Source organism: Halictus rubicundus, chromosome 3 (genome assembly GCF_050948215.1).
Source record: "Halictus rubicundus isolate RS-2024b chromosome 3, iyHalRubi1_principal, whole genome shotgun sequence".
NCBI classification, from domain to species: domain Eukaryota; kingdom Metazoa; phylum Arthropoda; class Insecta; order Hymenoptera; family Halictidae; genus Halictus; species Halictus rubicundus.
In genome coordinates, this window is record NC_135151.1 from 1,902,054 (window position 1) to 1,929,096 (window position 27,043).

At 45.2% G+C, this 27,043-nt stretch overlaps 1 protein-coding gene across 2 annotated transcripts in view; it reads right to left on the reverse strand.

Moving 5' to 3' along the window:
* Tdg (Thymine DNA glycosylase) overlaps positions 1 to 27,043 on the reverse strand; it is a 614,020-nt gene that overhangs the window by 42,613 nt on the left and 544,364 nt on the right. For both annotated transcript variants that reach the window (XM_076784776.1, XM_076784775.1), the window contains 4 exons: positions 23,905 to 24,125; positions 16,018 to 16,319; positions 14,163 to 14,304; positions 6,842 to 6,911 (listed from right to left, as the gene is read on the reverse strand). In XM_076784776.1, coding sequence (XP_076640891.1) covers positions 6,842 to 6,911; positions 14,163 to 14,304; positions 16,018 to 16,319; positions 23,905 to 24,125 — 735 coding nt within the window. The remainder of the gene's footprint in view (positions 1 to 6,841; positions 6,912 to 14,162; positions 14,305 to 16,017; positions 16,320 to 23,904; positions 24,126 to 27,043) is intronic.

Genomic DNA, 27,043 nt, shown 5'->3' on the forward strand with positions numbered 1-27,043 from the left:
CGGTTCGCTTTCGAGCGATCGAACCGGCTGAACCGTGCTGAATTTTTCGGCGTTTACTGCCTTTAGGCCCGGCCCGCCACTCCCTCCCTCCATGCTTTAAATTGACCCGTCGTTCTCGATCCGGCCACCCACCCTCTCCCTCCGACGGCCCACTCAAACCGCCCCTCTCTCTGCTCTCTCTTTCTCTCTCCGTCGCTCTTGCTCTCCCGTTTCTCTCCTCGTATCTCGCTCGCTCTCTCTCTCTCTCTCTCTCTCTCTCTCTCTTTCTCTCGCCGTAGCTGGCAACCACCAGCCGTCCTCCTCCCGTCGCCCCCTGGTCACCCCGTTGGCCACGTCCCTCACCCCGCCGGTTGCCACAGCTTCCAACCTTTTTACCCCGTACTACCCTGCTTCCGCCTCCCTCTTCCTCCTTTTGCCGCCCACGTTTTCTCCCCACCTCCCAGAACCACCTCCACCTCTTCCTCCTTCTCCACCTCCACCACCCCGTCCCCCTGCCGCCTTCCTCACTCACCCCCTTTTTATCCTGCTCTCCCTCACGCGCGCACCACTCATTATAGTTCCTCCCTCCACTACAACCGTCCTCCTCCCACACCCCTTTCGCTCCTCGTCGCAGTCCGACTCAACCCGCTTCGTATCCCATCCCCGTTTTCCCGTTCCCGTTCCTGTACCCGTACACCCCCGACACCACCACCGCCACCATCCCCGCGTTCGTCCTGCCCTCCCTTCTACACGCCACCACCACCACCCCCACCCCCACCCTCCTCCACCTCCCCATCCACCGCTCTACCGCAACCCCGGGAAAACCCTGGAAAATCCAGCAGCGTACACCTAACTTCACCCTGTATGTACTACCTATGTGTGAACGTACGGCTGCTCGCGGCCGCTCGCTCTCTCTCTCTCTCTCTCTCTCTCTCTCTCTCTCTCGCTCTCTCTCTGGCTCTCTCTCTCTCTCTCTTCATCTCTGTCTCTCTCCCTTGATAGCTACACGGTTCCGCGTATGTACGTACGGACGCGTATATACGTATGTATGTAAGCGCGAGCGTACTGTTATATGCAACGGGCCTATGTACCCGGCGAGGTACGCGTACACCGGTGTATATACGCGCACGGACGCGGGCATAAAATGCACGCGCGCGTAATAACCACCTCTCGGCTCGGAAGCGCGCAAAATTGTTTGCTCAAAGGCCGATCGAGAAATCGGGCTCGCGAGGACAAGCGACTTCGAGTACCTACACCTCGATTTCCAATCGCGAAATCGTCGCAGGACACCCTCGATCCCCTCCTGTTCCCGATCCCAGAACGCGCGATCCTCCGCTTTCGATCGGTATCATTTGACTGCGGATCTTTATACAGAATAAAAATCTTCCGCCTGAACGACAACAAACTGGAGGGAAGTAGAAAGGCTATAGCCGAGTTTGGGGGTCAAATCTGCCCTGGAAGGTATTTTATTCTAATTTGCACCATTCGATAGCCTACCAAAAAGATACCATTTAGCCAAGTTTTAGCTCGACAGCTCACCTGTAAGGGTAATTACAGAGGAAAATCGAAAATCCAGTTTTTGGCCCATTTTCTTCATTTTTTCGATTTTTTTTCATGTTTTTCGATTTTTACAACCAGAGTTTGCAACGGAAAAATCTGAAAACGATTCAAAGTATGTGGTTTGGCATCCGAAATGTGTCAGATTTTTTTCAGAATTTTAAATTGTCATTAAATGGGGAAAGTGGACCAAAAACTGGATTTTTTATTTTCCTCTATAACTACCCTTACAGATGAGCTGTCAGGCTAAAACTTGGCTGAAAGTTTTCTTTTTTGGTAGGCTATCGTATGGCGCAAATTAGAATAACATACCTTCCAGGGCAAATTTGACCCCCAAACCCAGATAAATCCTTCATTTTCTTTCTTAAAAATTTCTATATGATTATTCTAAATATTGTTTACATTATTAAATTCGTTTATATTTAATAAGCTACTAAGAATTTAGCATAAAATTAAAAAAATAAAACTCTTGGTTTCCGAATCCAAAGAGTCAATACGTTCAATAGGTCGAAAATGATATAATAGTATTTTTCAATTTAATATTTTCACTGATATCGGTAGGCGAAACAGCAAACGGTAAAACTATCAGAAGCATATGTGCAGGGTGTATAAAAAGTACTTTATAATAAATATAAAAAGGAACATAATCGTGTACGTGCCTCGAGACAAACGAAATTTAAAGGGACATTCGTTGCTAGGCCCGTACCAAATCATTGTCACCCTGCCAAATTCGGATCATAAATTTGAAGTTGTAAAATATGAAAGAAAACCTTGTATCCAATGTTACACATACGAATACGAATGTTATACATAAGCCTGCATTATAAAATACTAATATAAAGTACACTTACAAATTTTTCAGAATCATCTGTTCCTCCGTCGGATCCACAGCACACTATTATTGACTCACGCGAATACGTCCGAATAGTTGGACCACAATCACTAAACTCTACACAACACACTTAACGAAATCGTGTAAATAAGACTGTGATTTTAACCGCTTCGCCTCCACGGACGTGTTACGGTTAGGTTATACTAGGCAGGTCAGACGCCGTGGGTTTATAAACACTAGATACAAAAACAGGGAATTCAGGGAAACAGGGTCGGCAACTCTGCCACCAGAATTTGTTTACCTTGGTTTTGTATCTGGCGTTTATAGACCCTCAGCGTCTGACCTGCCCAGTATAACCTGATTGTAACACGTCCTTGGGAACGACACGGTTAAAATCGCAGTATTATTTTATTCGTGGTCGAAGTAACTTCTTCTCGTTCGCTGTCACAATTTCGTTAAGTGTGTCGTGTAGAGTTTAGTGATTGTGGTCCAATTATTGGGACGTATTCGCGTGAGTCAATAATAGTGTGCTGTGGATCCGACGGAGGAACAGATGATTCTGAAAAATTTGTAATTTTTATAGTGTAGCATTTTATAATGTAGGCTTAGTATTCGTATGTATAACATTGGATACAAGGTTTTCTTTCATATTTTGCAACTTCAAATTTAGGATCCGAATGGGCAGGGTGACAATGATTTGGTACTGGCCTAGCGACGAGTGTCCCTTTACATTTCGTTTGTTTCGAGGCACGCACACGATTATGTTCCGTCTCATCGACTCGGTCAGGTGGACTGTAGGGTTTTGCCTATACGTATAACTTCACACAATCAAATTTTCCAAAAACTTTAACGGCTTATATCTCGATAACTATTTGTTTGCGACATACGGTTCCTTTCAAGCTTTTTCTTTTCTGGATGTATAGAAAGTGTTGATGTAAAAAAAAACTTTAACAACAATTTTCTTTGTTACAAACAATTTTGCGGTAAGTTTCTTTGACAAATGCCCATCGATCCAGAGGTGTAGATTCATCCCTAGGACGGATGACCATTACTTTTTATACACCCTGTACAACAATATAGTCTTGTTGTTTTCGAAAAATCCGATCTAGTGTTACATACGTTCGCCATCAATCTCGTGTATCAAGAATTCACGCTAATCTCGATTTCGCACTCCTCGCGTCCCTCGCGATAATTATGCCTACGTTTTCTCCCTTTCTTCTCGAGCGCATCGTTTCGTTGAATAAATAAATAATCCGCCGTTGTTGCGCACACAGTCGTTAAGACTGTTTAAAAGAAAACAAGGAAGAGAACTGAACTATCGCGTAAGATGACGAGAATAATGATGCCGTGGAGGACGAGATTTCGCTGAAATGACGAGCGGCGCGTTCTCGTACTGTTCAAGCGTTTCTGAAATTGGAACGAGACGAAACCCTGAAATGCCAGTGGTCGGTGCCGATTTTACGGGGATGAGATGCGGCGTGACTGAATCGATCACGGAATTTTGCTGTCTCGAAGAAATATTCAAGACGTTGCAAAAGTCCACTGGCCAAGCCTATTTTTGCACTATGATCGTCCATCGAGATTCTAAGCTCGCGTTTAGATTGTCCCATGAGTGAATGTTACACTTTCATCGGGTTTTGTGCAAATCTAAAATAGACTGCGAATTTTATGCATTTACGAGAGAAACAAGGCGGCGCAAAGAGGACCGATATATTATTTACAATTTTTTAAGATCGTTAAAAGAAAAACAGAAACTTCAATCTGTTTGTAGTTTCATGCAATCGATGCAGAAGATTTTTATTTTGCACAAAGATCCGCAGTCTAGTGATCATAGCTTACAGTTACAGAGCATGGGTGCTACGGAGATCGAATAGGCGTTCAAACAGCATTTTTTTAGCAATTCTATTTCCTCTCCTTCGATCCGTTTGCGATTGAGAGCAATTACGCGCGCGATCGTGCTCGAAAGCTTCCGAACAAGGAAAACTCTCGAAGCGAATCATTCGGCTAGCCGAAAAAGGTTAGGAAACTGTGCCATGGGCAAGAGAGACGCTTCGAAATTCGCGGACACCAATGAAGAAACATAAGCAACTAAGTATAATAAGTGGGCGGAACCGCGCGATTCGAAGTGGCCGCGCGAAGACGCGATGCGATCACTATCAGGATGGAAAGCGAGAGCACGCGCCTCGACGTTTCGAAAGCGCGACGTGAACGGTGCACGAGAAAGAGAGAGAGAAAGTGTGTGTGTGTAAGAGATATATATATATACTGCACTATGTTTTGGTACTGAGAACTTGGTTTCGAGTTGCTTCGTCGATTACACGGCGCGCAAACTTCTCTTCTGCCTACTTTGCCGCACACGTCCGTCCGTTTTCCACGGGAAATTTCGTTTATCGGAAATCTCCAACGCAATCACCAACGTACGGTCCATACTTAAAAGTGGGATGAATAAAAACGTAGAGTCATCTTCACAAGACTCTCACCGATACAGAAAAGTCAATCAATTATTATCCCAATTGATAGATACCGCATTCGTCCGAAGAATTTCTTTGTTTTTTTTTAAACTCGCGAAAATAATGGCGCGTGTACGATTGAACTGCACATTACCTTCATTTACAAATTTTCGCGGCGTCGTCGGTTCATTTATTTTGCGAATTCGCGGTAAATGAATTACAATAACGCAGAAATAAATTACTCGGGAGTATCCCCGGGAACGAACATGTTTACGTATATTTTATTTTTGCATTTTCCCCGAGAACTCGATTTTGAGGGAAACGCCGCGCCGCGCGGCTCAATATAGCGTGCGGAATCGAGTGGGCTCGATGGGCGCGCGGAACGAACCATCGCCTACCATCGCGAACCATTGCCTACCATCAACGTGGCAAACAGGCGCAAAGACGCTTGTACGCGGCCACATCGAGAGTCTCGTTCTGGTTTCCTCCGGGAACGCGTTAAAAATAAACGATGATCGTTGTCTCGGTCGGTCGCGTTGGCCACTCGAGAGCGAGAGGGAGTCAGAGGGAGAGAGGAGAGACAGAGAGGGAGAGAGAGAGAGAGAGAGAGAGAGATCAAACACGGATAAAAAAAAAGCAAATTGGAGAACGAGCGAATTTTTTCGATCAGCTGGCGCGCTGACGTCGCTGAAACCACGGGTTCAAGCGAGCATCCGTTTCGCGTCCGTATAATCGCGAGAGTCCGCGGAACGCGCGCGCGCGATTTTCCGCGATTTTTCTCGGAAAATCGCTAGAAGGGCGAGGGCCGATTACGCGCGATCGAGTGGCCCTTGCGCGCCCTATTCTTCCCTCGAACGATGCCAAACCTCCCCCCCCCCTCTCTCTACCTCCCTCGCGTTCTCTCTTTACCGTGCTCGATCGTAATCGCGTTTTGCCGTCGAAGTTATCGGCGCTCGTAACTCGAATCGGTGAAAAATAGGTCGTGGAAACGAGCGCGTTCTTTCGCCGAACCAGTCGAGCGTACTTCGTGTTATCGCGAATTTTTTCTCCCCTTTTTCCTACCTCCCCTTTTCTCTCTCTCTCTCTCTCTCTCTCTCTCTCTCTCTCTCTCTCTCTCTCTCTCTACCTCATTTTCTCTCGCTCTCGATCTCTCGCGTTCTCTCTGTTGAATGAAACTTCATCGCGTTCATCGACGACTCCACGAGTCGCGCTCGATGTCGATCGCCGCTTTGCGTCGGCTTAATTAACCGGCTCGGGAGATCGCAAACCGTCCGAGTGGAAATCGCGAGAATGAAAACCGGCGGTGATCCGAGCTGAGCGGAGCCGAGCCGAGCCGTGACGAGCATAACTTCACGCGCCGCGGACTCGTAACACCGATAACTACAACGCGATAGCGAGAGGGACTTCCACCAGGTATCATTTCATTAGACGCCTTGAAACCTGGCAGGTATCCTTTCGAAACGGTGTGCTATAAGTTCTACCTGCTGGAATTTCGAAAATTTTTACGGGCAATGTTCATTAGACTCTTGATCGTCATCCTGTTTGTTGGACATTTTATTCTATTTTTATATTATTTAACGCTTCACCTACCGGAATCCTGTTAATAAAATTTTCAGTAGTTGTACTCTGATTCAAATGGAAGCTTAAAAACCTTCGTTTACGTTGATAATCTGAACGAAATTCGTGGACGACGTTACTGGAGGTGACTTGTTGGTTCAGAATTGAAATGGTTGTTGTTGTTGGAAAGTCTTAAGCTGCGGACCATGTGCTTTTAGAAATTATGAAACAATCGCCGATAGGTAACGTGTTAATAGGAGTTCACGTGTAAGAAGATTTTGCTCAGTTAGAGTCAGTCAACGAACCTCCGATAAAATTTAGCTTATATAAACGGAGTGTTCCGCTTTGTTCGAAGGGACGCACCTGCACCGTCGCACCACAACATTGTTAGCTCGTCAACCGGCGAGCAATAGAGCGCCGCTCGTAAATAAACATTATTAGAAGAAGAGACGCTATTTGAACTCACAGAAGTGGTTTCCGGGTCCGGCGTAGTGGTGGCCCTTGTAAGCCGCGAACAGTCCGGGGTTGATTCCAATCTGCAACAAAAGAGAAGAACACGATTAGAGTCTCGTGTCTTGTCGATATCCGCCAGTTGCTATACCGGGACAACGCGCGATACGGAAATAATGGTCACACGGTTAATTTCGTTTCACCGGTTCATCGATTGATTCCCGCGGCTTCGAGCAGCTTCAATCTTCTAGAAATTATTACGCGGCAGGCTTATTTCCAACTAGTTTCCGTGCCGGACGATAGGATTATTCTCCCGGCAGCTTTGTTCTCTCGACAATCGACAATCCTCGACGCGCTCGATCTCCGATTCGACGCGTCGCGTCGACTCAGAGGAATTCCGCGATCGAAACTTACCTTTACTCTACGATATTTCGATGTTTCACGAAACTGCCGGGAAATCGCGCGAAAGCCCGCGAAATTTAAATCCTAATGCATTAGCCTCCTTGTCAGCAATCCTAACACTCAAATCACTTTAGATGAAGAAGCACAAAGTTGGCTGATAGCAAATTTCTGTCGCTACAGCATTCAGATAAAAATGATCAAGCTTGCGATTGGATAAAAATGATCAAACTTGCGTTTTGGATAAACATGATCAAGCTTGCATTTGGATAAAAATGATCAAGTTTCCGTTTGGATATAACAGGTCGTGCTTGCGTTCGGATAAAAATGGTCATGCCTACGTTTAAACAAGAATGGTCAAGCTTGTGTTTAGCTAAAAATGAACGAGTTTTAAAGTTTTGGATTGCAAAGACATCGTGCTTGCTTAAAAATAGACGTTCTACTTAAACGACAACCGAAAACAGTATTTTAAACGATACGAATTTACATCAGCGGCAATTGACACGTATAGACGTGTTGACTGTGAGTTTTTGTGCAAAATAAAAATTGTCAGTATAAATCGTGGCATATAAAAACTACAGACATATTAATTGAAGACAGACATTCGTTCATTTTTAATTGGAAAAATGAACATATTAACACGTTGGCAGTCGAACGATTATCCCCAGAAGATCCCACAAATATCAAAGTAATTTAGTCATTGTAATTAAAACTGCAGAGTTAAAGCTCATCGTAAGGATTACTTCTTGAACTCTTCTGGGTTCTACAAATCCTGATGAAGTTCTGTTCAGGCAACTGTGTTATAAACAAAATTAAGTTTTAAAGTGTTAACGATAATATTATGTGATGTTTGGGAAAAATGTGGAGGTAAATGGACGCGCTATTTGTCGTTGATAGAAAAAAAGGTAATGTTTGTTTATCGTCGCTATAAAAAATCGGACATTTCACGCGCATTAACTTAGTACAATTATTATTAGATTGCGGATTTTTATGCTAAATAGAAATCGTTTGCATACATTGCAAGACATAGGCACCAAGTTGAAATTTATTCCGCTCTTTAATGGTTTTATCAAGTTGTAAGAAATGCATTGATACTCTTAAATTCTTGCAATGTTTTTTTATTGTTTAAAATTACACCCACTTTTGCCATAAATGCATAAAATTCATCCTGTTTTATCCCCTCGCCATATAAGTCAGACGAACACGTAAAACGTTAGAGAATTCTACATTTCCGTAATTAATGCTAAAGCATTCTGGTAAATTTAGACACACAATAAATCTAAGTTTTCGTTCATCTTCTGCGAAATGGTTAGGCGGATAGTTGTAAAGAACATTGTGTGGCAAGGTGTTTGTTAATGAACCAAAACAATTTCGTGTCGGCGTTTAAGGACGGGCAGAGACGATAACAGCTCGTTAACAATTGGAAAAAGAGTGATTATCGGCCCGGCAGTAATGTAACTAATATCTACGAAGTAGCACGATAATTATCGGGAAAATAAGTTGCCTGGTCACGGGCTATCGCGTCACGTGTTCGCCGCGCGAAGAATTATTATCCTCGTGCAGGCGCGATCGTGGCCGCCGCGTCGCGACGATCGACAATCGCGAGGATACAAAGGCTCCTAGAGATCGTTTCCGCCAGGACTCGGGGGATCGAAGAATTCCGGAGAGGGCGGGCGAAGGAGACAGAAAGAGAGAGACAGAGAGGAAGAGGGAGAGAGAGAGAGAGAGAGAGAGAGAAATAGAAAGAGGGAGAGACTAGAAGGTGCGCGGGGTGCGATCGTTGGTTTTTGTGTCGATCGCTCGTGGTGCATTCCTTTCCCGACACAGGTTGTACACGCGCAAAGATTTCACGTACACTGTACAACGTTCTTACCCGCGATTATGCAACGCGGTAGACACAGGTGTGGTAGTACCTGTTGCGCAACCACATTATCTTCGCTCTTCGCGCCGTCGGTTGGACAATTAATAACGACAAAGTCCAAGGACACGGGACAGGGACACGCCGCGCTGGTAGCCGAGTGTCCTCGCTGTGTTAGGCTCCCGCTAGCCTATTTGCTTGTGTGCTAGCCTGACTGCAACTTTCGGTCTGCGCACCGCTCGTTTCCGACAAGGAAACGCGACTTCGCGGCCGTTCATTTCGCGGAAATCGTTTTACGCCGAACAATTCGCAACCGCGAACTCACCGGGAATTTTCTTGGCTTCACCCGGCAGGAGCCTGTTAAACGACGAGGTCCTTTCAAAGGTGCACAAGGATCACCGACAGAGAGAGATAGATAGCGGGTAGAGATAAAGAGAGAGGGGGGGAGAGGTCTTTTTAGACGGAGACCCTTTCGGAAGATCCTCGTGACCATCAAAGCCTGTCCGCTCCCAAAGGAAGGGACTCCCGGCCAAAGAACCGCGAAGACGATGGTCCAAAGATGGCCGAAGGGTTTCCTTCAAGGGACCCATTAACTAGTCATACGGGATTAATCTGCTCCTGCGAAGCGATTGTGGTTCGATAATTGTTTCCCAAGGGTCCCCGTTAAGGGATTACTTTCCAAAATATTCGAAATATTCTTGCAATCAACGCCGAGCTATCAAGCACTGAAAGTGCCGTAATATATCTTACAAAAGTGAGAAGATTGAATTTATACAGCCATGTTATCAGACAATTATTTCTTTATGATTCTTCCTGGGAGCCTCTGTAATTTCGAAGTGTTTGCAACTTCAACGACTGTAGAATGAAGACCGTGGCAGGTTTGGTGTTCCCAGCTAAAATTCCCACCCCACGCGTCTTTGAAATATTATTGTTATTGTTCGTTCACAGCGCGAGACGAACCCATTAAGAACACGCATAGTTCCTAAGTTCCATTCGTTAGTGCGAGACTGACTCGGACCGGGAATGTCTTCAAGACAAAAGAAGAGATGGGAGTTAGAAAATTTTGGCTATCTGCGAGAGTATCGCGCTACGAATATTTACAAAGTTCAAGAGAATATCTACCAAGTCCCATCTCTTCTCGTTCCTCGTTCCCGGGCTTATCTATCCTGACTAACGAGTAGAATACGGCTCGAAGATATTCTAGCTGGGGAATCCTTTGCGGTAATCCGGAGCGTAGAATGGTGGCGAGTGATTATTTAAGCCTTTCGCGCCTAATCGGGCGCGTGAAGCCGAGGGGACCGTTTGAAAAATTGTAGAATGATAAGGGATTCGCAATGATAAGGGAACATTTATACCTATTAGATATGCAAGTGAATTCGTGGCTTTCTGTTATTGAACGATTGCGAAAGTTCGTGTCCGATTTTCACAGACCCGAAGATCTTCTGAAATGACCGTGATTTTATATTTTTCATTTTATAATCATTAAAGTTACAAACACGCTTCCGCGAGAAGCGAGAAGTGTGGATGTTCTTCGTTCCAGCACAGTACATAAATTCCGCGTTGTCATTTTTATAAGGCAAAACATTCCAGTGATTTTTAGCGCTTGTTAGGATTTAGTGTCAGAGAAAAACCACGCTGGGTGACAATTGCAGAAAATGGCGGTGGTAACGGCTTGTGCTTTATTCTCAAATCGGGTATAAACTTTTGCAATCGTTTGATAAAAATGGAATTTCTTTGCACAACTAACAAGTATTTGTCACGTAAACAGTACTTAACCAGCTGTGACCCGACAAAGTGAAACAAGTTGAAATGAAATCTGTGCGCACTTATCCGGGTGAATCGTTCGCACTAATCCGAGTAGCGAAATCATCGCAGCAGCTACGATTAAAAAGAGGATTCGCGTGTACAGCTAACGAGATCTTGTCGCATAAACAATGCCCGGTCAGCGGTGACTCGAAAAAGCAAAAAAATCGCCAACAAAGGATTAAAAAGGCGGGACACGAGCACGAATTAAACCGGTTCGCACTTATCCGGGGCGAATGATTCGCACTAATCCGAGTTGCGAAATAATCGCGGCTACGGTGAAAAAGAGAGGGGGAGGGTGTAGGGTCGCAGTTCTTTGGTCGGAATCGCGTTATATCGTTTGTCGCGTACGGGTGGTTGAGTCCTCTCCCTCCGTACATAAAGTACGTATCGCATTAGCGCGTTAACGCCAATGCGTTAGCCGGTCGGCCGGCGTCGAATGGCGCTACGACCGGGATAAACGAGGATAAAATGATGGGGGTTGGATGCACGGCGAGGGGTTGGGTGGGGGTGGAGGTGGGGGGAGAGTATGGAATTGTCGCCGATTGAAAACAACGCGCGTCGATTCGACCTGGGACTCGCGCGTGGACTCGCCTCGACTCGCATCTACTCGACTCTACTCGACTCTGCTCGACTCTGCTCGTCTCGGGACTCGAACCCGATCCGAGGAACGCGAGCGCGACCCGTGCCGGCTCGAGCCGACCCGGTTCAACGCGGATCGGCAATGCAACAACACCACCACCACCGGCGCGGCGGAGAGAGCGAGTTCGTGTCACGGGAGACACACGGGGGTGGGTGTTCGAGAGCCGACAGGGACGCGGAGGAAGTCCGGAGGGGTTGGAAAAGCGGGGTTGGTCCAGGGCCAGGGAGGGCCAGAGGTCCACGGCGAAGAGGGAACGCACAGCCCGACACCGGTGTCCCGTTGCGTTCGATCACAACGACGCCCGTAATAACCGAATTGCCCACGGCCCGTTAAAGCGTTTACACCGTTTGACGGATGATCGACCACGCTGACTACTCGTTCCGCGTAATATATGAATATGAACCGGCCGCTAACGGACTCTCCCGTCACCGAATCGTAATCCCGCCCTACCATAGCTCTCCTCCGAGATATATACCCTCCCCGAACACTTTCAACCCCCAACCACCGCGATCTCCTTAAATTCTCTCCCCTTGCGGTTCATCTCTCTTTCTCCCCGTTTGAACCCCGAGTGCTTTTTTTGGTCGCGAACCCTCCGAAAGACACGACGCGCGTTAAATGAAATGGACATAACACAAATTAACACTTCGCCGACGGAAGGGTTAAGTGAAATGTACGCAATCAAATTCTCGTGTTTCTCGTCTCTTGTTTCTTAGGCAAGGACTCGCGAGCCCACCTATAGTCTGCCCCAACCAGATGAGTCCTCTGCTAACTACCTGTCTACTCTGTCGCAATCGAGTGTTTACTGCCCGGTCTCGTTGGACAGACTATAGTAGAAGAAACTAATTACAACTAACGAAGCCACCTGATTGCGAAGATTTAAACTCGAATAAAAACCTTAAATGTCGCGAACGATTAAGCTCGTTGCGTTTCGTTTTTTCAACGTTATTATATTTGCCGTAGCTTCCGCGTTTTCGAAGCGGCGCGGCGTCTCTCGGGCGATTTTTCCCGTAAAAATCGGTAACGACGATACGGGAGCCGCGGAAACCGGGATGTAGAGGGGGCAGTGAGGGGGGGGGAGGTGTGGTCGGTCGAGAAGAAAAATCGTGAGCCGCGGGAAACCGTAACGAATCGCCGGGAATATAACAATCCGCATCGATGGGGTGTTCGATGAAACGGCACGACCGGCGGGAACGTGAGCGCGCACGAGTTCGCGCTCGTTACCAACGTCAAGCGTGATAACCGAATTGGGTATGGACCATTAAAGCGATTACGACACCTGACGAACGCGCTACAAACGGCCATTTGTCGTAGTTACGTTCTCCCTACCGTCTCGCTGCCTTCGAGATGGATTTTCCTGCTAACTAGACGCCCGTTATGCCAACGGCTAATCGGATTAATCGTTCCCACCTCTCTCTTTCGCGAAAAACGATGCGACGGAATCGCGAGCAGCCTACGAGATCCTCCTCGGAAATTTACGGCCCGAAGGAACTCGGCTACTGTGGAACGGGGCGACGCTGCGTTACACGCTCGAATCCGCGCGCGGATCCACTTCGAACGGAGCCTAGCGCTTCGCGGACGAAAGTGTTCCGCGACTTTAACCCTTGTGCCAATAACCGGGTACCCGTTCGCAAGTTCTTTTTACAAATTCTTTAATGTTTTCGTCGACCAACGGCAAGATTATTGCAGATCTCTGTGCTGGTTCATCACTCCGATTTTATGATAACACCGAGTACATTGAATGTTAAATAGGAAAATCGTTTAAAGAATTTAGAATTACTGCTTCGTTGTTGCCAACACTGTAAACTTATTAAAAAAATCAATGTCTACGTAGCCCCTGCGATTAATACAGACAATTTTTATTTTGCACGGAAATCGCCAGGCCAGTCATCACAAATTCGGTTACTGAGTGCATTGAATGCTAAATGGGAAAACCATTTAAAGAATTTCGAAATACTGCTTTGTTGTTGTCAGCACTGTAAACTTATTAAGAAAACAAATGTATACGTAGCCTCTGCGATTAATACAGACAATTTTTATTTTTCATGGAAATCGCCAGGCCTGTGATCACAGATTCAGTTACATTTGGGGCATAAAAATATGCGTTGAGGCTATAAAGCATATCATTGGATGTCGTTGAAAGTTTTGGTTATTGACATACAAGGGTTAACGCTTTCGCTGTTCCACCCTGCCAAGTTAGTCGCGTGCACGCGATGTTATTCGCACCATTATGTGTTTAATGAACAGCCTGAAAGAAAGTCTCTTCTATTTTACGTAGAAAAAGAGCGACTGGATTACTGGTGGAATGTTTACAGTTCCGATCTTTGCGCATCGAACATTTAGGCCGTTATAGAACCGACCATTGCGTCGCAATAGTTCATAACACTCCAAAATACAGTGAATTCTCGATATATGTCAACAACACGGGGCTCGCCAGCGTCATGTATCATCCAGGAAACATACCCCGAGCTGTGTTATGTTTACACTCCTCGTGATCCCTCACGGGGTATACCACGTGGTAGTGTGGACAATTCCGCGACGTTTAGAGAATAGAGAAATCAATGTTCGTTTTGGAACTGTACGCGTTGCGACGGAACGACATAAGTAACCCGAAGAAAGAAGGTTGCAATGACTTACGATGATGATGTCGAGGTTGTTGGTCAGGTGGTCGGGTAGAACGCGTTTGCTGACCTCCTCTTCCGGCATGCCGTCGAATCTGTCGTGTTTCTTCCTCTCTTTGTACGTTTTCGCCCGCTTCTTCGCCTCGGCTAGCTCCGCCCTGTATCAAATTACGTCGAGAAGTTAGAGAAACTCGGTCGCGCCTTGGCTCTCCATTATCGCGTTGGTAACGTAGCACCGAGAAAGCGAGTTAGAAAGAGGGAGGGAGGGAGGGAGGGAGAGAGAGAGAGAGAGAGAGAGAGAGAGAGAGAGAGAGAGAGAGAGAGAGCGAGTATGCGGTCAGCCTGATCGAATCGGATTTACGAGTCCTGCCCTTCAGTTGTTAACCGGCTCGTCGACGCGACAAAGTACCCGCTTTACCCGCTTCATTCGACTGGCAGCGACGCGCTTCGCAGTTTCGCCCGGATCGAATGACGATCACGGGACCGGCTCCTAGTACGGATTCGCTTGATCTTCCCCGGCAAAAGCAGCTCGCGAAGGTGATAAGTTGGTTAGACCAAAGGGGACACCTCTGGGCTATTCGGCCGGTTCGCGCAGTTTCGTTCACTCTCGCCGCGACACGCGATCGTTTCAGCCAATAATGAAAATACGCGAGGGCTAGGGCTATCTGGCTGGGAGGGCGACGTTCTCGTAAGAGTTCCAAAGCCCTCCCGAGTCCGAGTTAGACCACCGTGGGAGTTTTCACCGAGTGCGAGTCCCACAGTACTCGAATCCCTCCCTCTTCTCGGAGGGCGAAGGTGTCTTTCGAACACCTTCCCCCGCGAAAAAGGCGACAGGGGTTGCTGGGGACTCGATCCCGACTAATCGCGACCTTGGATCTTGCTGCTTGCACCGTCTATTTCGGAGAACCAACCTCTGTTGCGGGACTAATCACACTTCCATCCATTTCCTAGCTAGACAATTATCTTATTCCAATTTATTAATCCTCGGAGAATGGTCCTTTCGAAAATGATGAAGGTAGGCCAAAATCCCCACCACTCTATTGACGGGGTCAGGATCTGATCAGTGCGAATCTTTATCCAAAATAAAAATTGTTTCCGTCAATAGCAATGCATAGGGATCCATCAGGAATTTGTTACTCTCTTGAATAATCCTAGTCGCCAGATTAAGACTTGTCTCCCCACTCTACCTTCCCTTTCTGCAACGCTATTCCCCCACGCTTCCGCCATAGCCCGGTCACGTGACTAATCTCGTTCTGGCAGAGAGAGGGTAACTTTTTCTCCTCGATTCGAGTCAATTTCCCCGATCTGGCAACTCTGATTATAGCAAGTTGCAAGTAATGTCTCTCGATACTCTGAAATTCCTTTAATTCTTATTGTCTATTGTTTGAGGTTACACCCCACCTATTTTTGTCACGAATACATAAAATCCGCAGTCTACTGCCCATCGTTTCCGAGTTGCTTATTTAGCTTAGTTGGTTTATTCAGATAAACAACAGAGTAGTCCTTCGAGAACTAAAAGAGGAGGGCGATAATCGAGTCGTGCATCGACCCGCAGACGCGATCGACCTAGCCGCATATTATTATTTAGAATGAACTGTAGCCGCCGCCGACCGCAAACACTCGTCGCGCGCGCACGGCCTATCCACCAAAATTGGGCCGTAAATATGCAACCGATTTCGGTCGGTTCGTTAACGCGATTATCGAATTTGCCGAGGACACGGTTGGCACGCGTGTCCCCTTCCGGTTCGACCGCCGGTCCTTTTTCGGCGGCGGAAATTTTTGTCGTGTCCTCAGTGGACTGTAGGGACAAGAATAAGTGGGAATCCCCGGAGAAAGCGAACACGGCTCGGTAAGAATGAAAAAGGTCTTACTCTTCCGGCGTGAGGATCATCTCGGATTTTTTCTTGCGGCCCCTCTTCTTGGGCTGATGCGGCGCCATTTGGGGATTCACGTTGCCGTTCATCACGCCAAGGTTCATCTGAAGGTGCTGCGGTACGGAGAGCTGGCCGGGCGGCGTCGATGTAGGTGTAGCAAGGGCGGATTGCGCCCCAGAAGGACACGTCATGTTCTCGGGATTGCCGGCAGGGCTGCTCGCCGTCCTCAACCCACCCATCGACATATCCTCGTCGACGAACGAGTACTGGTCCACCGGGGTCTCGCACTTGATCGCCACCTGCGAATACAATTTCGTTTGCTCTGTAGAAAAGTCTCAACGTCGGGACGAACGTTCCGCTCCCGTAACGCTGAACCCACCGAGCGAGCATGCTATCGATTGTCCAGAAGTTCTCGATTACTTACTGATATGGTGACCTGTCCAATGAATAAACACTTTTAGATCTCTATAGCAAGACATCTGTGAATTTACGATACAATTACTGCATAAATTTCGTCGTGAACAGGGCGTCGTGAATGTTATTTAGCCGTTTAACACGTTGACTGCCATGTCACCCATATGTGGGTGACGGAATTATTTGTCCTGGTTTTCAAATGAATTTTTACGTTAATATATTCATTGTACCAAATTCAATTATTTTAAAATCAAGAATTTTTGAGGTTTCTAGTTTGGCAGTCAAAGTGTTAATACCAATTGTGTTCATTTACTTGGAAGTATTCATTTACTGGACAGGCCACCAAACAATGTCTACTGGCGATTGTTTCATCATTCTTCCAAGTCATAGTCCATAGTTGATTTTAATAAATCCTTCAACACCAATAGCAACTTCAACCGTAGAACAACATGTCACCCTCAGCAATATAATTAAATAAATTCGTTTGGCATACAGTCTCTACTGTTGACAGCCTTCAAGGAGTAGATACATGAGAAAGTAGAAAGAATTATTTATCAAGGTTATTTTTTAACGATTCTTCAAAATCACTGGTATTTTTTTGGCTGACACCTTATATTTTGTCTTCGATATTTCTATACAGCATGAAAAGACGAGTCCAAGCACTACCATGACCACACCCTTACGATCATTCAATTTCGAGATATTTGCGTCTGAAAGGTAAAATGTTGATAATTTCAGACACAAATATCTCGAGATTGAATGATCACAAGGGTATGGTCATGGTAGTCATTGGATTCGTCATTCCATGCTCTATAAGAATATCGAAGAAAAAATGTAAGTTGTTACCAAAAAGAAATACCAACGATCATGAAGTTTTGTTAAAAAATAACCTTGAGAAAAAATTCTTGTCACTTGTTATATGCATTGAGCACACCTCGAGGTCTACCAACATTACAAACTATATACCAGACAAAATTATTAGATACATTATTAGACATTTTCGGCAATCGTCATAGATGTTTGGTGTTCTCATTGAAATCCGCGAAACCGAAGCAACGAGGTGAAGTGTACGCCAACAGAGAGGAGCACATGGATAATAGATGAGCGCGTGTAGAATGGAAAGCACTGTTTCAGGGCTACGTCGAGTGTGAAATTAGCTGAAGCACATGTTCCAGGGAAGTGCAACGCACAGACGAATTAAAGATTAGGATTGAAGAAGCGTTCCTTCCTTCGAGAGATTTTTTTATTTTTTTATTTTTTGTCGACTGCGTCTCGACGTATTTTCGGAAACCGCCACGGAATTCATTACGAATTCCTGTTGGCTTTTTTACGCGTCCGTTCATTCGGAAAATAAAATTTGAAGCGGCACGTAGCGCACGTGCCATCATGAACACGTACACCGGCAATCGTAAAATGTATATTCCCGTTGGTATACGGCCTGAAAATTGTCGGGGTAATAGCGATTGCCGCTTGCATCGAAAATAGAAGTCACGCGTTCGCGCGCGGGATCGTCATCTTTTCCCCAATTTTCCGTCGTCGCGGACATTTCCCCGGGAAAACGCGACGCCGCTCCGCGCCGCGCCGTTCACACGCGCGAACGCTTGTCTGCGACACCCTCCTCCGATGCGTTTTCGGAAAGCTCATTCTCGAATCAAAAATCATTCTCAAGCTTCGGGCGCTTCTTTTCTGCAGCGAGAGCTCTTTGAACTTCGTTCCCTACGATCTATTTCGATTTTTGGTAAATAATAACTGGATACTCCTGAATCCTTTCAATCTTTATATTGTTTTAAACCGCAGCTACTCGTTGTCATTATAAATGTACAAAATTCGCAGTCTAATTAACGACATGCACAAGATCAATTTGATTTTCTTCGTGCGATAAACGTGTTATACCGAATGGATTTATGGTTCAACCGACTGTCTGCATGTTATTTATTCTACGATTATTGACGTTATAAATAAGCTTCCATCGAAAACGATTATACTCGCAAAACCTATAATATATCCAATTACGAAACATTTGAAAAATGTTCCGGAACCGGCTGAAAATTCCAGAATTAAAACAGCATCGATTGTAAAGGGGTATAGAGGCAGAGCCCGCGAGAAAACACTTGTTAACTTTCACAAAAATTGGAGGGGTCGCTCGGGTAACACCCTTTGTTAGAGCTCGTTTCATTGACAAATCGTACCGCGACGGGTGCGATTCCCTTCGAAATAAAACCCTTCCGATTTGTTACATTGCCGCGCACAATGCTGCGGCTGCGGCTACGCTCAAAGCAATCGTGTCAATTATGTTCAGCGACGCTATTGAGAATCGATGGCAGCTTTACCTTTGTTTCTTCCACCGGCGAGTAATGAGTCGCGTGATCTTGATCGGTCCGTATGAAAGAAAATCTCGACGCTTCCATGCTCCGACTGTCTAATCATGTTTCACGTGCCAACGAATCAGACTCGCAATCAGTAAATTAATCCGAAATTTTTCATGATTTTTCGAAGCTCAACGTTTCCATTTTTGCTATATCTCAAACACGTTTTTTCTTGTTTTGTACATTATCACATTAAAGTTTTCGTTTCCTCGTGCTTATAAGTGACCAGTACTTCCTAACACCTCTGATCCCACAGTTATATATCTCTTTTTTAATATTCATTATGTTTTAAAAATAAGTATAACTAATATACGCACAGTAATTGGTACCCCCGCAGTAATTGGGTCCCTTACCCTAGATCCGCAAAAAAAAGTTGTAAAGAGCAACGTTTAGTATTTCTTCTGCAATTCGGACGATTTGCAATCTTTTCAAAAAGTTTGTCTACGTCGTGTAAAATAATTGATGAGTAATAAAAAGTAAAAAGTCTAACATCAAGAAAGTGATCGTCTTCAATAAGAGTGTCCGACTATTAAATGCCAGTGACTGTATAAATATGAATAGACGCAATTCACAGAAACCGCGCAAGAAAACAATCCTTCGCTATAAATGCATAAAGCCTGATAATTATGCTTGGCGGTAGTATCTGCAAAAGCATCGATAGCGCGTGACTCACGATTTTTTCCTTAACACCGTGAGTCACGTGTGGCTAATAAAGGAAGAGCGCAATTAAAGCGACGTGCCACGGCCTAAAAACTGTTTTACAGCCAGACGATCGCTCTCGTTGGTCCATTATTTCCCGATCGACAGACTGCGAGAACGAACATTTACATAGATCCCGGCCGATCAAAGCTGCCGAACGAAAAACTTGTTGCAACGTGGCAGGCGGCACAACGTGTTCAGAAACTAGCGTTTATCGTTCGCTTTCCGGTTTTTTTTCCCGGCGAGTTACGGGGTCAGACGAGTTCTTTTTTTTTTATTCCCGCGGTGGTTTTCGCGGCAGCGAATTAGAATAGATCGGTGATATTTCCCGCGATATTTCGTGCGACCTTCGGGCAAAATCGACCGAGAGAAAAGCTGTGCGTGCTGGAGGCTGAGGGGGGGGGGGGGGGAAGAAAGCAATATTCCGTGTTCGAGAGTCTGGCAGGCGCCGCGCTCGATTATCTGTCAGTTTCGTAGCCTCGGTCTAGGGTTATCTGGGAGCATGAGCCGCGCGTACTCTCGAGAATGATCGCGCGGAAAAATCGGCGGAACAGCAACCTCGCTATTATCAAGCCGGTCAACACCTTTCGCGATCGCAAAGATATCGTTCGCGAATGCTTCGTGGAAATTCTGTGGTAAAACGGTGATTTAATCGTGCTACGCGTTAGAATGTTAACGCTGTGGTAGAACTGCCGAACGCTAAATGCGACTATTGTATAATGACTGGACTGCGGATCTTATGCATTTCTGGTAAACATGAAATTCAAGGTAGTGGGAAGATAGAAAGTATTGGATCATGTCGTCGCATTATTTTCAATCTATTAATCTATTTTCAATTTATTTCGTTCAAATATTTATTTGTTCTCTAACGACTATAATTAAAATAGGGACGTCAGCATCAGCACGTAGATTAGAATGTTTCTCTGATTTTTTGAAAGCCTAGAACAGTGAAAGAAATTAGTCGCGGACAATAAAAACCCTGGTTGTCTACAGAAAACATGTTTGCCCATGGTGGGTTAAAATGATTAAAAATAGAACTTTCTGTTTGGTTTTTATCTCTTGAAATTGCCGAAGAAAATGTTTATTTTGTGCAGTGACTCCAACTAATATTGGCACACTCTTAAAAATCGCATAACATTGTCAATATTGGAGTATACTACTTGAGTTTTTTGAGAAGTTGGAACAATTGGTTCGCTTACGTAACGTGAAAAAAATGTTTAACAGTTGTATTTTGCAGATTTTTTATGCGGGCTTCTATTAAAAATTTAAAAAGTACGTTTTGTACATCTGTATCAATTATACATATTCTGAATATTTCATCTAAATCGGTCAACATTGCACTAAGCTACAAACGTTTAACGATGAAAGCTTAAGGGCGAAAGTCGCAGAATTTTGGCCTTCTCAGGGAATTTCGCCCAATGTGATCATTTTGGAACATCTGCAGCTCATTGCGACCGATGTTTATGAAATTCTCAGAATATGTATAATTTGTGGTGAAGGTCTTGTTCAATGAACACGGATATTTGTTGTAAGTATTTATTTCAGGACGGACAACTGACAGACTGACGTCTGCACTGGTAGCTAACGACTGACTAGGTTTTCATCGTCCTATTTACTTATATAATGCTCTCTGTCCTTTGTGGAAGGGAAAAATCTCTTCCACATAATGCTGATGTCCTCCAGACCTTACGCACGTGGGGCTCTTCCGGTCGCGGACGACCGCTGCCCTCTTGTCGAAGGTCCTTCGGCACTCCACGATTTATCGTACCCGTGTGCATCTATTGAGACTGTGACTAACTCGAACTAAAATCATGCTAGGGTCTGAAACTAAACAGTTCTCTCAAAAATAGCTTTGTCTAGTCACGTATACCATAAATCGTGTTCAGCAGTTTTCCAACTTTCTCTAGTCCCTACAAATTCATACAGACGTACAAAACGTACTTTTTAAATATTTAATAGAAGCCCGCATAAAAAAGTTGCAAAATACCACTGTTAGTACTTTCTCTGCAATTTCGACCAATTGTAATTTTAATCAAACATTTTTTTCACGTTATGTAAGCGAACCAATTGTTCCAACTTCTCAAAAAACTCAAGTAGTATACTCCAATATTGACAATGTTATGCGATTTTTAAGAGTGTGCCAATATTAGTTGGAGTCACTGTACGAAGATCCGCGGTAGTCTAATTGTGGCGACTGATATAATGTAGTCGAAGACTGTCTATCGGTCGATTCGGACAGAGTGGGGATCGGCGGAGACAGGTCAACGGGAATCAAAGAAAGAACGAAGTAGAAACAGCTCGCGTGGCAACGGGCTAAAGGGACTGCCCCCGGTCTCGGGCGTTGACGATAAATCCGAGACGTGTCCACGGATAGTCGGACGAATCGTCACGGAGGTGCATCGATTTCTCGTTACCGTTTACGAGCCGTGGATATCACGGATATCACGGATCGAGGTGACGAGTCCTTTCGGGCGACGCGCGCTGCTTAAAAGTGTATTTCTAACCTCGGACGACTACTGTAGAAGCGTACCGGTTCACCTTGAGCTTCACCCACTTCGACGACACAACACTAAACGTTACGTTCTACAGTGAATTCTCGATATATGTCGACAAGTCTTGCCAGCGTCGTGTATCGTCCAAAAAACATACCCGAGCCGTGTCATGTTTACACTCCGCGCCCCTCACGGGGTATACCCCGCGGTAGTGAGGACAATTCCGCGACGTTTATCATCCAGGCCTTGGCGACATATATAGACAAATCACAGTATCGCGACGTCATCGAATTTTCGGGAAGGAATTTTGGTATTTTCCAGTCGACAAATGAACGTCGGTTGACTCCAGGTGCTTAAGTCGTTCAGAGTTTGAGAGTGTTGGCTCGGAGGGTCAAAGTGCATTTGGATTTTGTGAATGCATCGACAACTGGCACTATACTGCATGTCGACTGGCCAAAATTCATTTGTCATCCGAATACGGCGAGAATAGTGTTCGCGAAGGTTTGGATCGCGATCTCGCGGCCTCGGGATCTTGTCCCGTGGATCCAGATCTATTCGGTTGCTTGGTTTCTTATGTCACTATCAGCCCGCGGGAAACGACGTTGCATAATCGCGCCACGAAGCCGGGCGACCAGATGCAAATCGACCGCACGGCGTATTACGAAAGTGCGCGCTCTAGTCGGCGCGCGGAGCGAGCGCACTTTTATCGCGCAATTTATCGCTCGTTATTCCGATCGGGAATCACCGGATCCGACCGTAACGATCATCGGTCTTAACCGACAAATAATTCCCGGGCTTTATCGGCCGATATTTGTCCCTCGTGGTCGCCGATTACCGGCGCTGATCGGTTAAGGTTACGCGATTGATTTTGCAATGACAACCGCAAACCGGAACTTTTCCGCTCGTTTCCTTGCGGGATAAACATCTTTGCGTGTGTCCATACATTTTGCAATTGCCTCGTCAATTAGCAACATCGATTTACATGTTGGCAATTGATTAATGATAGGTACGTCGGTAATTAGATTTTACGGATTTGCGAGAAAACTTGATCGGAGGGTCTTGAAACGGTAGAAAGTTTCAAAGTGTTGGAGGACATGCGATTTTCAACTTTCCAAAATTATCAGAAAAAAAAAAGAAAATTTCTATTTGGCCCCCTAACAATTCTTATTATGCATAAAGATCCGCAGTCTACTCATCGTCCAACAAATCTTCGCGAAAAGAATTCAAGAATCTGAGGACCACCCTTATTAATTATTCCCTTAATAATTCGAACAATTGGAAAAATTATCCGGTCGCTTTTGTCACAAATGTGATCCACCAAAGAAAGTAACATAAAGTGCAATCCTCCCCTTGTAATTTAAGTTCTCGATCGCTCAAAAATTCCTACGGATACAGTCTAAAATTGGCGCACCAGGATTCCTTGTAGAATCAAGTGAATTTTCGAAAAGTTCGCGTTTTTTTTCATTCAATCATTCGACACGATGTCATCCTCCTTTTTATTATAAAGTGTAATGTGACAATGGCGAAATGGTACGAACGTTGTAATGGCATGAATGGTGTATGAATAGTATCGAACGAACGGTATAAATTGGGTGCACGAACGAGACGGTCGGTCGTGTGTGTGTCTCGCGAGGGAATAATAAATAAAAATTTTTGGCTACGAGCAGAATGTATAATTCTTAGTAGTAAATAGACTACAGTCTACCATCGCCTATTTGAATAGGAAGCGGCCACGCGACCCTGCGGAGTATCGACTGACAATGAAACGTACTTCCGTGTTGTAGCGCGTCAAGAAAATTGCGTGGCCACCGGCATTACGGCGCGAAACAGAGCCGCGTGACCTAATCGTTGGTTTCCTCGAGGCAGAAATAGGAAAAATGGAGAAAGAGGGACAGAGAAAGATAAAAACTAACCTGTCCGAGGGTGGAAGCGGTCGAGCCAGGTTGCTGGGGTTGATGCGCTGTCGCCGATATCGGCGTGAGGGGTGTGTGCGGCGTGTGTGGTGTGTGCGGTGTGTGCGGTGTCAGCGGCGTGTGGTACTGCTGACTGCTGTCACCACCGGTGCTCCTCATCTCGAGATCCGGACTTGTCTCGTAACCGTCATCCCTCGCTTCCTGCTTCACCATCACCCCACCTGCACGGAAAAAGGCATCGGTGTCCATTCAATTCTTACATGCACGATTCCGACGGTCTACCGATAACTAAACTCGCAGCGATTTTCATCCCCCCGATCACTCTTACACCCCCGAATTATATCTATTACACCCTTCTTCCAGGAGCCATAGGCTTTCGATCGGTAACGTCCGATACTAAGAACGGGGACTTTTTTACTTTACGGAGCTATACTTTCATCCCCTATTTGGATACCCAATATTTTGGAGACGAGAATACGCTCCCTGCTTGTCGCAAAACGGGACGGTTGGAGCGCGTTGCAATTCTAAAATAATTTTGTCAAACAAAATACAGTGAATTCTCGTTATACGTCAGCAACACCGGTCTTGAACATAGAAAAGGACAGCGATGCTCGCCGCCGAGGAGTGTAAACATATTCGTCCTATACTCTACATGTCAAAGGCACAACGACTAATGCCGTTCAGGAGATCCTACAAAACCCCGCAGGAGTGGGGATAATTTCGCGACATTTATCAGCCATGCCTCGGCGACATATATAGAGAATTTACTGTAATTTTGTCTTGTGCTCGTCAACAAGAACGTGCAAACAGTTTACAGCGAGGGTTAACAGTTCATTAAACGAAAAGACAGTTAATGTAGGCATTTTCCGGAATTATAATATAGTAAATTTTAATGGTTTTTCATTTTTAATGCTTCAGAGGGGGCAGTGCGAAGGATTAATTGTTTTATTTGAAGATCGCGTCGCCAGTTAATGCTTAAATTACATACGGGGAAAGTATCTACGATTAAACGTTCTATTCGACGTATAGGGCTTAATTGATGAGTAAGACGTCGTCGTCTATCATGTATACGTTTACGAGAATACAGACAAAATTTTCAAGAAAAATTTAATGTAATTTTTCCGATGTTCAGGTAAATTGGCATAAAGGTTAAAATAATACAAAAGGGCCAGTAAGACAGTTGTTGGTTAAATTAGACGAGTTTTCCTTTTTAGGTCTAGTTATTTTCGCTGGAACGATTTTGTTTAAGCTTGCAAAGCTTACAGCGTTTCGTAGTCGATGTTTCACCACAGTTCGACAACTAGAAACGCGATAACGGGAAAAATGAAAGACGAGGGAAACTTCCAGGTATCGCACGTCGCATGTTTCAATTCCTTGCCGCTATTTGCAACTCTTGTTTACCACACACTGCTCCGCCATGCATGAACACACGATTCGGTTATCAGGAACACGATGTACAAAGACGACTTCCTTTGTTTGAATTGTTGGGCAGAATTTTCTTAGATTCCGCGACTGTTCCCCGTGGCCTCTGGCACTCTCTTCCATGCGATCGTGGTTTCTGATGCTGATGCGCAACGTTTCCGTAAATTACCGGTGCACTTTATTGCACTGAGAACTCTGTTCGTAGCTCGAGTTATTTATTACCAGATGCGAAATTTTTCGTTTGAAAGATTCCAGAGCTATCAATTTCTTTTCGAAATCATTTTATCGAGTCGAACACGGAACGACGGTATTTTTAAATGGCTACTGTTTCGCGCTGGATGTACTCGTTTTTATCATAGACGCATAAAATCCGCTGGTTATTATAATAGAACTTTCGATTATCTGAACTGGATTGCAAAAACCTGACAGTTCGAATAATGGATTAGACAATTATTTGGACGAATTCAACGAATTTGGGAACATCGGTGCGTTGTTATCAGTGGACTACGGTTTTTATGCATTTATGACAAAAATGGGTGGGCGTATTTTAAAACAGTAAAAACATTGGAAAAATTTTAAAATGATCTTACATTATTTTCAACCTATTAAACATATTAAGAAAGAAAAATTTTGTATTTCAGTCGAGTTTGTTGCAATTCAGGTAGAAAATTTTTATTGTGCATAAAGATCCGTAGTCTAATGATCAGTTTATTAACATTGTTAGAGGAGGACAGGCATTTCTGTTCGATTCCTGTCCCTTGCAATTGATACAGAAAATTTTTTTGAGCTATTTAAATTTGAGGATTGTTTGGATTCTAGAGACTTAGGATAATCGAGGTCCTACAGTGCTTTCTTTGCCTCCCGGCATTCACAAAAATTCGAATTTACATAGGACGGTTTAGTAGCACGTCTTCAACGTCTTACAATGCAAGAAAATCCGAAAGGAGAAGGAAAAAATCGATTTTGAAAATCCGTCGGACCAGGAAGACCAGAGATTTGGTTAAAGAATGAACATTTATGTCGAATATTGAACAATTTCGATACAATATCGCCACTAGCCCGTGCATCGATCGTTTACGGACACGCAACGCCTCGGAACGCGTTATTCCAACGGCGGGCTTATCGCTCGAGATATATTTTCGCGGCGTGAGTCAACTTTTTCGCAAGTGCTATATCAGTGCTGTCCAACGTTGGCCGGCCGATTTCCCCTGGAACCCCTCCTTCCCGGTTCGAGAGACCGTCGCGTCGCGCAAGTGCCGGGGCCGTGACAGTCAAACGAAAGAAAATATTATTATTTTCGCGGCAAGTGTTGATATCGGCGTTTTTCTGCCCGGGAGCCTTTTGGACAGGGCTCCCGCCGTGTATATCTTTCCGGTTCGAATGGAAGCTGGTACTCCTGCTCGCTCGGATCGCGGTTGGCAAATCGCGCGGCGCAATCCGCTTCGTTTCTCGCTCGTCTTATTTTCGGTTCCCTTATCCAGTTTCCTGGTTATCGCACGAGCAACGATATCGCTGGTTATCCGGACTTCCTCGTCGTACGATCGAACGATCGCGAACTCGCGACTTGTTTCCCTGTTCCTCGGCTCCGAACGGTAACGCCGACTTCGTTAACTACAATACTGGTTTCGGTCAATCCGTTTCGGAAACTTTGTTAACGCATCAACAAAGTATTAACACGTTCTTCCTCCGTACTCTTATTCCGGATCGAAGAAATCGT